The 13,406-nt window shown below is 43.1% G+C and overlaps 1 protein-coding gene and 1 pseudogene across 2 annotated transcripts; one reads left to right on the top strand and one right to left on the bottom strand.

Moving 5' to 3' along the window:
* Positions 1 to 450: 450 nt before the first annotated feature.
* On the top strand, positions 451 to 1,407 carry LOC311123127 (trace amine-associated receptor 13c-like; the record flags this gene model as incomplete). Its single annotated transcript, XM_084197400.1, has 1 exon — positions 451 to 1,407. The coding sequence occupies one exon, from the start codon at positions 451 to 453 to the stop codon at positions 1,405 to 1,407; it is 957 nt and encodes a 318-aa protein (XP_084053526.1).
* A 6,150-nt stretch (positions 1,408 to 7,557) lies between these two features.
* On the bottom strand, positions 7,558 to 8,513 carry LOC311123136 (trace amine-associated receptor 13c-like; annotated as a pseudogene). The gene has a single exon. The product of its transcript is annotated as a trace amine-associated receptor 13c-like (transcript).
* Positions 8,514 to 13,406: the final 4,893 nt, after the last annotated feature.

Here is a 13,406-nt window from a genome sequence, read left to right as displayed (position 1 = left end):
GTCTTGAACAGTTCTCCTGTTTCCCATGTAAAATAGCCTTTGGGTGACCAAATCATCACCCATACTATATTTTCCCCTTTTAAATCCTCAGTTGATAAAACGTACCTTTTTCTCTCATCTCTAACTATCAGTAAGAGTGAAGGACAGGCTAGGTGGCCATAGCAACATACAAACTTGTAATACATTACATCATGTTTTGACAAATCATTTGTTTATCCAGCCATTTGTTCATTTGTGGGCTTGTGTGTGTGTGTGTGTGTGTGTGTGTGTGTGTGTGTGTGTGTGTGTGTGTGTGAGTGTGCAGAGAGACGCTGGGGAGGGGAGTGTGTGTCAGTCATTCAGGGATAAATAGAGAGGCAGAGCTCAGAGTTTGTCAGAAGGCTGACCTGACAGGGTCACACACAGGACCAAGCAGGAGCAGGACCTCAGCATTTGGACCCTTTATTACAAATGGAGACACAGGAAGATGTTCAATACTGTTTTCAAGACAGAAACTCTTCTTGCAGAAAGGCTTTGCTATCGACATCTATCTACATAACACTGTACATCTTCTTCTCATTGATTTCAGCAGTTACAGTATTTTTGAACATGCTGGTGATCATCTCCATCTCTCACTTCAAGCAGCTCCACACTCCAACCAACCTGCTCATCCTCTCTCTGGCTGTGGCAGATCTCCTGGTGGGACTGATTGTGATACCATTGACGAATGTAGCATTAATGGAACCATGCTGGAATTTTGGGGAATATTTCTGTGGGTTTTATTTCTATATCACTTGTTTGTGTTCTTCTTTATCTGTGGGCAGTTTGGTCTTGATATCTATTGACCGTTATGTTGCTGTGTGTGATCCCTTAATGTACCACTCTAAAATAACAATAACAAGAATTATGTATTGTATATCCATTACCTGGTGTTTTTGTATCATATACGATGCTGCTATTGCAAAAATATTTGTAAATGTACAGGTACCCAGCAGGTGTTTGAAAGAATGTTTTATTGTAGAAGGGTCAGTCTTGGGTAATAGAATTGACTTTGTAATTACAATGGTTGCCCCGTGCTCTATTATTATAACACTTTATTTGAAAATATTTGTGGTGGCCAGATCACAGGCCAGAAAGGTATTTTCAAAAGAGGCTGCCAGTGTGTCTGGTGTTAAAACTGTACAGGCAAATAAGTCAGAGAGAAAAGCAGCAAAAACTCTAGCTATTGTTGTTTTCACCTATCTAAGTTGTTGGATTCCATTTTATTTTTATGTACTTTTTTTTTTCATTGACAATTTATCATTATTTATCATCAGCTGTCTGCCACTTGCTAATTCCTTAATTAATCCAATAATTTATGCTTTATTTTATCCATGGTTCAAAGTAACAGCTAAACTTATTTTAACTTTGAAGTTAAGATGTTCATAGTTCCTATGCTTTTATTCCTAAATATGACACACATAGGTTTGATATGTTTTGTAATACATTTGTTGTAATTGCTTCTTTCATGTAACAATACACTGACATTATTCATCTCAGTGTTGTCATCATAGATACATGTGGTGGTGATACAGAATTATTTGGATGGATTGGAATGGAATGACTTGGAGAAGGCATATGAAGGCATAAGCTTGTTTTATAAAATACATTGTAGTCATTTAGGGTTGTATATTCCAAATACCAAAGTCTGTGGTTGTTCCATGTTATTTAATGATAAAAAGGAAGTATTCCAATAGTACATTCCGAGGACGTCAAGATTCATTCTATATGTTGTTTAACATCTCCCTCTAGTGGCTCAATTGTGACACAATGCCTTCATCAAGAGTGGTAAAGTTGAAATGTACAATAATGCATGATATCAGATAACGTCCAAGTCTTATCTCAATGGTGTATTGTGTAAGTAGTTGAGGGTAAAATGCAAGAATATGCAATAATGGGTAACACTTTATAGTGTTCCGTAATAAACCATTTGTAAGGCCTTTACAGTTTGCTCACCATTTATTAATCATTTCTCCCACATTTGTTAAATGTTAGTAAGCTAGGTATTTTCACATTTATAAATAACTACTCTATGCATGAATTATTAAACACAACAGCGCAGGAGACCGCAGCAAACACTTCAACCTCAACATACTGGGTATGAACACTACAAAAGTTGTTTATAAATGTGTGAATAACAAGCTTACTATAAATAAATGTGTGTTTAATGATAAATTATGAATAAAATATTTACTATTTAAAGCTGCAATATGTAACTTTTTGGGTGACCCGTCCAAATCCACATAGAAATATGAGTTATAGAGCTGTCATTCTCATTGAAAGCAGGTCTAAGAAGCGGTAGATCTGTTCTATGTAAGCTATTACTATGTTTCCCATTCTTAAGTTTAGTTTTGTACTCCTTGGCTGCGTTGCTGATGGCAGTGTAGATGGCTGAGTTACCTTCTTTAGAGCCTGTACCATGTACAAATCATTTTTGGATTTGACATCAAAAGTTTAATATGAGGCGACATTATAGAATGCCACCTTTTATTTGAGGGTATTTTTCATTTGTAAATTAGAACACCTTATGTATCTAGTCCCCCCATTTGAAGAAGCCATAAGAATTTGGACAACTTCACTTGTGGTGTATTAAAGGGAGTAACCCTTTAAACATAATGTTCAGTTATGTCGCTCTGGATAAGAGCGTCTGCTAAATGACGTAAATGTAAATGTAAATTATGTATTTAGATATTGGTTCCCTTACCCTGTAAGCAGTCTAAGAACTGCTCTAATGAGTGACTACAATCCACCCTTTGGTTTAAGTAGTCACTGCCAACAAACACGAATGTTAGCATTTTCAGACAAAACACGTTACCACTTTCAGCACACTACTACAACAGTGTGACTGTTTTGGAATAAAATGTTCATATATTTCCTTTAACATCCTCTGTGTTGTGTGCTTATTGTTTAACCATTGATATGTTCTAGGTCATTTTGAGACCTTAAGGAGCATCAGGTACTGCTGGAATGGCTACCAATGGCATGTCCATCTTTTTGTGAGAAATTACACTGGTCACTCAAAACATTTATAAAGTATTAAGAAAGTATGAATAGTCCTCACTTTAGATTAGGGTCTGCAAAAATACTTTAATGATTTGTAAATGGTTTATAAGGACATTTATTAAACATCTTATGAATGATCTTATAAATCATTATTACATACTATAAAAGTTGTTTCTAAATGTTTGAATAACTAGCTTGATAAAACAAATGTGGGAGTAATGATAAATGAATGATGAATAAACTATTTACTAATCCATTATAAATACTTTACTACTAGGTGTTATTATAAAGTGTTACCCGATCTCTATATTCATTCAGACTCTACAGCGTCAGAGGGAGCTGCTCTGGCGTGACCCCTGACCTGGAGGGAGCTGCTCTGGCGTGACCCCTGACCCCTGACCTGGCAGCAGTGATGTTGTGAGAGTAGTGGTAGGGAGAGTACTGGTAGTGTTCATATCAAATAAAATAAAATAAAATTGTATTTGTCACATTCGCCGAATACAACAGGCGTGGGCCTTACCGTGAAATGCTTACTTACAAGCCCTTAACCAACAATGCATTTTTCAGAAAATAGAGTTAAGAAAATATTTACTAAATTAACTTAAGTTAAAAAAATAAAAAAAGTTACAAAAAAGTAACCAATATGTTGAGGTTAAAGTGTCTGCTGCAGTCTCCTGCGCTGTTGTGTTGAATAATTAATGCATATGCTGTAGTAGTTATTTCTAAATGTGAGAATACCTACAGCTTACTAACATTTAGCAAATGTGGGCATAATAATTAATAAATGGTGAGCAAACTGTAAATGCCTTACAAATCGTTTATTACTAAACATTAATATAAAGCATTACACATAATTGCATATTCATACATTTGACCATCAACTACTTACTACAATACACCATTGAGTTAGACTTGGACGTTATCTGATATCATGCAGTATTGTATATTTCATATTTACTGCGCTTGTTGAAGGTGTTGTGTCTTATTTCAGCCACTAGAGGGGGATGTTAAACAACATATACACTGAGTGTACAGAACATGATTTAGACTGACAAGGTGAATCAAGGTGAAAATTGTGCATCATCAGTTTTTCCCTTGTTATATCAGTTTTTAAAAAATAGATTTGTAAATTAGTATAGCCAGCAGTCTAATCTTGTAATAATCATGGTCAAATTACCAACCGGGGGAACCCAAGCCCTTAACCAAATATTTACTAAATTAACTTAAAGTTTACAAAAAGTAACCAATATGTTGAGGTTAAAGTGTCTGCTGCAGTCTCCTGCGCTGTTGTGTTGAATAATTAATGCATATGCTGTAGTAGTTATTTAAAAATGTGAGAATACCTACAGCTTACTAACATTTATCAAATGTGGGCGTAATTATTAATAATAACCTCCCGAGTGGAGCAATGGTCTAGAGATCCTGGTTCGAATCCAGGCTCTGTCGTAGCCGGCCGCGACCGGGAGACCCATGGGGCGGCGCACAATTGGCCCAGCGTCGTCCAGGGTAGGGGAGGGAATGGCCGGCTGGGACGTAGCTCAGTTGGTAGAGCATGGCGTTAGCAATGCCAGGGTTGTGGGTTCGATTCCCACGGGGGGCCAGTATGAAAAATAAATTATGTATGCACTCACTAACTGTAAATGCTAAATTACTAAAATGTAAATGGTGAGCAAACTGTAAATGCCTTCCAAATGGTTTACTTCTAAAGCAGGGGTGTCAAACTCATTCCATGGAGGGCCTAGTGTCTGCTGGTTTTTGGTTTTTCCTGTAAATTTAGACCTAGACAACCAGGTGAGGGGAGTTATTTACTAATTACTGACCTTAATTCATCAATCAAGTCCAAGGGAGGAGCGAAAACCCGCAGACACTCGGCCCTCCGTGGAATGAGTTTGACACGTGTGTTCTAAAGAGTATTATAAAGTGTAACGCATATTCTTACATTTGACCATCAACTACTTACTGCAATACACCATTGAGTTAGACTTGGACGTTATCTGATATCATGCAGTATTGTATATTTCATATTTACTGCGCTTGTTGAAGGCGTTGTGTCTTATTTGAGCCACTAGAGGGGGATGTTAAACAACATATACACTGAGTGTACAGAACATGATTTAGACTGACAAGGTGAATCAAGGTGAAATGTATAATCCCTTATTGATGTCACCTGTTAAATCCACTTCAATCAGTGTAGATGAAGGTGAGGAGACAGGTTAAAGAAGGATTTTTAAGCCTTGAGACAATTGAGACATAGATTGTGTATGTGTGCAATTCAAAGGGTGAATGGGTAAGACAAAGTATTTAAGTGCCTTTGAAAGGGGTATGGTAGTTGGTGCCAGGGGAATTGGTTTGAGTGTGTCAAGAACTGCAACGGTGCTGGGTTTTTCACGCTCAACAGTTTCCCGTGTGTATCAAGAATGGTCCACAACCCACAGGACATCCAGCCAACTTGACGCAACTGTGGGAAGAATTGGAGTCAATATAGTCTAGCATCCCAGTGGAACGCTTTCGACACCTTGTAGAGTCCACGCCCCGACGAATTGAGGCTGTTCTGATGGCGAAAGGGGGTGCAATTCAATATTAAGAACTTGTTCCTAATGTTTTGTACACTCAGTGCATAATGATACATTACATCCTCAAAATGAATACTTACATACTATTTATCATTAAAAAACATGGAACAACCACAGACGTTGGTATTTGGAATATACAAACCAAAATGACTACAATGTATTTTATAAAACAAGCTTATGCCTTCTCCAAGTCATCCCATTCCAATCCATCCAAATCATTCTGTATCACCACCACATATACAGTGGGGAGAACAAGTATTTGATACACTGCCGATTTTGCAGGTTTTCCTACTTACAAAGCATGTAGAGGTCTGTAATTTTTATCATAGGTACACTTCAACTGTGAGAGGCGGAATCTAAAACGAAAATCCAGAAAATCACATTGTATGATTTTTGAGTAATTAATTTGCATTTTATTGCATGACATAAGTATTTGATCACCTACCAACCAGTAAGAATTCCGGCTCTCACAGACCTGTTAGTTTTTCTTTAAGAAGCCCTCCTGTTCTCCACTCATTACCTGTATTAACTGCACCTGTTTGAACTCATTACCTGTATAAAAGACACCTGTCCACACACTCAATCAAACAGACTCCAACCTCTCCACAATGGCCAAGACCAGAGAGCTGTGTAAGGACATCAGGGATAAAATTGTAGACCTGCACAAGGCTGGGATGGGCTACAGAACAATAGGCAAGCAGCTTGGTGAGAAGGCAACAACTGTTGGCGCAATTATTAGAAAATGGAAGAAGTTCAAGATGACGGTCAATCACCCTCGGTCTGGGGCTCCATGCAAGATCTCACCTCGTGGGGCATCAATGATCATGAGGAAGGTGAGGGATCAGCCCAGAACTACACGGCAGGACCTGGTCAATGACCTGAAGAGAGCTGGGACCACAGTCTCAAAGAAAACCATTAGTAACACACTACACCGTCATGGATTAAAATCCTGCAGCGCACGCAAGGTCCCCCTGCTCAAGCCAGCGCATGTCCAGGTCCGTCTGAAGTTTGCCAATGACCATCTGGATGATCCAGAGGAGGAATGGGAGAAGATCATGTGGTCTGATGAGACAAAAATATAGTTGTTTGGTCTAAACTCCACTCGCCGTGTTTGGAGGAAGAAGAAGGATGAGTACAACCCCAAGAACACCATCCCAACCGTGAAGCATAGAGGTGGAAACATCATTCTTTGGTAATGCTTTTCTGCAAAGGGGACAGGATGACTGCACCGTATTGAGGGGAGGATGGATGGGGCCATGTATCGTGAGATCTTGGCCAACAACCTCCTTCCCTCAGTAAGAGCATTGAAGATGGGTCGTGGCTGGGTCTTCCAGCATGACAACGACCCGAAACACACAGCCAGGGCAACTAAGGAGTGGCTCCGTAAGAAGCATCTCAAGGTCCTGGAGTGGCCTAGCCAGTCTCCAGACCTGAACCCAATAGAAAATCTTTGGAGGGAGCTGAAAGTCCGTATTGCCCAGCGACAGCCCCGAAACCTGAAGGATCTGGAGAAGGTCTGTATGGAGGAGTGGGCCAAAATCCCTGCTGCAGTGTGTGCAAACCTGGTCAAGACCTACAGGAAACGTATGATCTCTGTAATTGCAAACAAAGGTTTCTGTACCAAATATTAAGTTCTGCTTTTCTGATGTATCAAATACTTATGTCATGCAATAAAATGCAAATTAATTACTTAAAAATCATACAATGTGATTTTCTGGATTTTTGTTTTAGATTCCGTGTCTCACAGTTGAAGTGTACCTATGATAGAAATTACAGACCTCTACATGCTTTGTAAGTAGGAAAATCTGCAAAATCGGCAGTGTATCAAATACTTGTTCTCCCCACTGTATGTATGACGACAACACTGAGATGAATAATGTCAGTGTATTGTTACATGAAACAAGCAATTACAACAAAACAGTATAACATAACTATGTTAAACTAGGGAATAAAAACATAGGAACTATACATGCCTTAACTTCAGAGTTAAAATATGTTTAGCTGTTACTTTGAACCATGGATAAAAGAAAGCATAAATTATTGGATTAATTAAGGAATTAACAAGTGGCAGAAAGCCGGTGATCAATAATAAATTGTCACACACACACAAAAAATATGTATCAACAAAAATGGAATCCAACAACTTAGATAGGTGAAAACAACAATAGCTAGAGTTTTTGCTGCTTTTCTCTCTGACTTATTTGCCTGTACAGTTTTAACACCAGACACACTGGCAGCCTCTTTTGAAAATACCTTTCTGGCCTGTGATCTGGCCACCACAAATATTGTCAAATAAAGTGTTATAATAAAAGAGCACGGGGCAACCATTGAAAATACAAGGCCAATGATTTTAACCCAATTTTATTATTCTACAATAAAACATTCTTTCAAACACCTGCTGGGTACCTGTACATTTACAAAGATTTTGACAATAGCAGCATCGTATATGATACAACAACACCAGGTAATGGATATACAACACATAATTCTTGTTATTGTTATTTTAGAGTGGTACATTAAGGGATCACACACAGCAACATAACGGTCAATAGATATCAAGACCAAACTGCCCACAGATAAAGAAGAACACAAACAAGTGATGTAGAAATAAAACACACAGAAATATTCCCCAACATCCCAGCATGGCTCCATTAATGCTACAGTCATTAATGGTATCACAATCAGTCCCACCAGGAAATCTGCCACAGCCAGAGAGAGGATGAGCAGGTTGGTTGGAGTGTGGAGCTGCTTGAAGTGAGAGATGGAGATGATCACCAGTATGTTCAAAAATACTGTAACTGCTGAAATCAATGCCAAGAAGATGTACAGTGTTATGTAGATAGATGTCGATAGCAAAGCCTTTCTGCAAGAAGAGTTTCTGTCTTGAAAACAGTATTGAACATCTTCCTGTGTCTCCATTTGTAATAAAGGGTCCAAATGCTGAGGTCCTGCTCCTGCTTGGTCCTGTGTGTGACCCTGTCAGGTCAGCCTTCTGACAAACTCTGAGCTCTGAATGCGAAGCATCACGTCTGGAGGAAAACTGGCACCATCCCTACGGTGAAGCATGGTGGTGGCAGCATCATGCTGTGGGGATGTTTTTCAGCGGCAGGCACTAGGAGACTATTCAGAATCGAGGGAAAGATGAACGGAGCAAAGTACAGAGAGATGAAAACCTGCTCCAGAGCTCTCAGGACCTAAGACCTGAATGTCCTTGAGTGGCCCAGCCAGAGCCCGAACTTGAAACTGATCGAACATTTCACATTTACATTTTAGTCATTTAGCAAACGGCCTTATCCAGAGCGACTTACAGTTAGTGAGTGCATACATTTTTCTTTTCATACTGGCCAAGAGACCTGAAAACAGCTGTGCAGCGATGCTCCCCATCCAACCTGAGAGAGCTTGAGAGGATCTGCAGAGAAGAATGGGAGAAACTTCCAATATACAGGTGTGCCAAGCTTGTAGCGTCATATCCAAGAAGACTCAAGGCTGTAATCGCTGCCAAATGTGCTTTAACAAAGTACTGAGTAAAGCGTCTGAATACTTATGTAAATGTAATATTTCTGGGGAATTTTTTATACATTTGCTTACATTTCTAAAAACCCGTTTTTGCTTTGTCATTATGGGGTATTGTGTGTATATTGATGAGGAAATTGTTTTATTTAAACCATTTTAGAGTAAGGCTGTAACGTAACAAAATGTGGAAAAAGTCAAGGGGTCTGAATATTTTCAGAATGCACTCAGTAAAAAGTACGGTGGAATAAGAATAAGGTATATCTATTTTGTATAAAAATATACTTATTTTGGTGAAAACTAAGATTTAATTGTTGACAAGACACTACATTAGTGATGAGTGTGACAGAAGGAGGCAGGCGCAGGAGGGTAATCACCGAATGCAGAGTTTATTCCGTCGTACACAAATAGCGCTGGATAGCGACAAACGAAACAGGCACAGGGGAAAATCTACCCCGGCAATAACAAGGTACGAGTAGCTCCACCGAGCTCCACTACTCTCACAAATAAACAATCACCCACAAAGACAAGGGCGGCAGAGGGAACACTTATACACGGTCTAATGAGGGGATAAGAACCAGGTGTGTGTGATTGACAAGACAAGACAAGGAGGGGAGGCAGCCTCGGCGGAAGTCGTGACAGTACCCTCCCCTTGACGCGCAGCTCCAGCAGTGCGCCGACCCCGGCCTCGGGGGTGGACAGGAGGACGCGGAGCAGGGCGAGCCGGATGGCGACGGTAAAATAATCCTGCAACAGGGAGGGATCGAGGATATCCCTCACTGGGACCCAGTACCATTCCTCCGGACCGTACCCCTCCCACTCCACAAGGTACTGAAGGCCCCCCACCAGACGCCTCGAATCCAGGATGAAACGGACAGAAACCGACGGGGCCCCCTCGATGTCCAGAGGAGGTGGAGGAACCTCCCGCACCTCAGACTCCTGGAGCGGAACAACCACCACCGGCCTGAGGAGAGACACATGAAACAAGGGGTTAACACGGTAATCAGGGGGAAGTAATAACCTATAAGTGACGTCGTTGATTCTCCTCAGGACTTTGGACAGCCCCACAAACCGCGGGCTCAGCTTCCGGCAGGGCAGGTGGAGGGGCAGATTCCGGATCGAGAGCCAGACCCGAATCCCCCGGTACGAAGACCGGGGCCTCACTGCGGTGACGGTCAGCGTTGGCCTTCTGATGACGTACGTCACGCTGGAGGTGAATGTGGGCAGCGTCCCATGTTTCCTCCGCGCGCCGAAACCAGTCATCCACCTCAGGAGCCTCGGTCTGGCTCTGGTGCCACGGTGCCAGAACCGATTAGTCCTGGCAGTAGGACCGCAGGAACCTACCCACATCCTGATTTACCCATTCCACCTGCCCTCAGGGTGGAACCCAGAGGTCAGGCTGACCGAGACCCCCAGACGTTCCATGATGCCTTCCAAACCTTGGACGTGAACTGGGGACCTCGGTCGGACATATCCTCTGGCACCCCTAGAGGAGACGTACACCCTCATGTCCTTAGCCAAGGTAAGCCACCAGTACTTTCCGATCAGGCAGCGCACTGATACCTGTGTGACCAGAGGAGGGTGACTTGTGTGCCCAGGAGATCAGACGATCACGGATAAGAGCAGGCACGTACCGCATTCCAGCTGGACACTGAGGTGGAGATGGATCTGTGTGTAACGCCTGCTCTATATCCGCGTACATCGCCCACACTACCGGGGCCACAATGCAAGAGGCCGGGAGTATGGGGGTGTTGTCTCTGGGCCTCTCCTCTGTGTCATACAGCCAGGACAGTACGTCTGCCTTCACGTTCTTCGTACCCGGAATGTATGACAGTGTAAAATCAAACCGGGTGAAGAATAGGGCCCACCTGGCCTGGCGAGGATTCAGCCTCCTCGCTGCCCGGATGTACTCCAGGTTACGGTGGTCCGGCCAGACGAGGAAAGGGTGTTTCGCATCTTCGAGCCAATTCCTCCACACGGTCAAAGCTCGGACACCAGCCAACAGCTCCCGATCACCAACGTCGTAGTTCTGCTCCACCGGGCTGAGCTTCTTAGAGAAGAAGGCACAGGGGCAGAGCTTGGGTGGCGTGCCCGAGCGTGGATATTGGACAGCGCCTATCCCTACCTCGGACACATCCACCTTTACGAATGGTAGTGATGGATCGGGGTGGGCCAGTACCGAGGCTGAGGTAAACAGACCCCGCAGTTTGCTGAAGGCCAGCAGACCAGCGGAGCCGGGACGGCCCACCCTTCAACAGGGATGTAATGGGAGCTGCGACCTTGCCAAAGCCCCGGATAAACCTCCGATAGTAGTTGGCGAAGCCAAGGAAGCGCTGCACAACCTTAACCGTGGTTGGAGTCGGCCAATTACGCACGGCTGAAATGCCATCTCCCTCCATCTCCACACCTGAGGTGGTAATGCGGTATCCGAGGAAGGAGACGGACTGCTGGAAAAACATACACTTCTCTGCCTTGGCATAAAGGTCATTTTCCAACAGTCGGGCCAGCACTTTGTGAACCAGGGACACATGCTTGGCACGCGTAGCGGAATACACCAGGATGTCATCGATGTAGAACACCACACCGCGACCAAGCATGTCCAGAAACACCTCGTTCACAAAGGACTGGAAGACAGAAGGAGCATTCATCAAACCGTACGGCATTACCAGGTATTCATAATGCTGTCTTCCACTCATCCCCCTCCCAAACACGCACCAGGTTGTATGCAAGATGGCGTAACAGTGCGGTCGTATTTCTGTCGTGTCCTCGTGTAAATAGACAGTTTTTTTGTTATTTGTCTATTTTGTATATATTTCTCAATTTTACTTTTTTACTTTTCATTCTTTAACTAAATATACTTTCCTGCAACCCGCCTCACCCAACGTGGAAAGGATTATATTATTTATTTATAACTTTTATCAAGAACCTTAAGCTGAAACTAGTCTAGCTGCAACCGAATGGCTGTGGTAGACCGAATGGCCAGAGCATATCGGATATTCTGCCGGAATCACTGGACCTCTAACACCGGATCATCGCAACTAGCTAGCTGCAAACGAATGGCTGTTGTAGCCAGCTAGCTAGCTACTTACTATTAGCCACTGTTAGCGTCTTCACCATTGTCCGTGGCCTGCACTACCCACCAGCCAGCTCTAGTTCTAGCCTGGACAATTTGTCGGCCAGTCTGCACAGCGTGCAATCGACCCAGAGCATATCGGATCATCACAACTAGCTAGAGGCAACCGAATGGCTGTTGTCGTTGGCTAATTACCGCTGCCCCTTAGCAAGCACCAGTTAGCCTTGAGCTAGCCTCGAGCCAGGCCCATCTCCCGGCTATCTACCTCTCTGTCAACCGGACAGGACCTCCTAGTGTTGACACGGAGCCCCGCCGATCCAACACGACTGGTCTGCCCACGAAATCGTCTGATGTGGTTTCAACAGGCTTCCCGTTACGACGTCGACCACGAAGATCCATCTGCTAGCCCCGGCCCGCTAGCACATGCAAGCCGTGCCTCTTGCTCGCCAGTGCTGTAGCAGCCCCCGAACTACCTCCGAACTCTCCTATTGCTGTTCACCGGACCTTATGATAACTCAGCTATACAGCTGATGCCTGCTGGACTGTTACTTTATACAGTACCGCATCCTGTTTATGTTTAGCCTCAGCCCAAACTTTGTCGCCATTACCAGCTGTTGTCTTAGCTCTCTCGAATAACACCTGTGATTGCTTTATGCCTCTCTCCCATGTCAATATGCCTTGCTTATTGCTGTTTCGGTTATTTCTTATTGTACTATTTCACTGTAGAGCCCCCAGTACAGCTCAACCTGCCTTAGATAGCTCCTTTGTCCCACCCCCCATACACGCGGAGACCAATCAATCGGTGCCTCCAGTGATGCTATCTCTTTCATCGTTACCCAACGCTTAGGTTTACCTCCACTGTACTCATATCCTTCCATATCCTTGTCTGTACATAATGCCCTGAATCTATTCTACAACGCCCGGAAATCGGCCCCTTTTATTCTCTGTACCCAACGCACTAGAAGACCAGTTCTTAAAGCCTTTAGCCATATTCTTAATCTACTCCTCCTCTGTTCCTCTGGTGATGTAGAGGTTAACCCAGGCCCTGTAGCCCCCAGTATCACTCCTACTCCCCAGGCGTTATCATTTGTTGACTTCTGTAACCGTAAAAGCCTTGGTTTCTTGCACATTAACATCAGAAGCCTCCTTTCCGTCTAGATAGAACTGCCAAAGGGGGTGGAGTTGCAATCTACTGTAGAGATAGCCTGCAGAGCTCTATCGTACTATCC

This window comes from Coregonus lavaretus (genome assembly GCF_964263955.1).
Source record: "Coregonus lavaretus genome assembly, contig: HAP1_SCAFFOLD_313, whole genome shotgun sequence".
NCBI classification, from domain to species: domain Eukaryota; kingdom Metazoa; phylum Chordata; class Actinopteri; order Salmoniformes; family Salmonidae; genus Coregonus; species Coregonus lavaretus.
The sequence above is the reverse complement of the archived record's forward strand: the minus strand, read 5'-3'. Positions and strand labels throughout refer to the sequence as shown.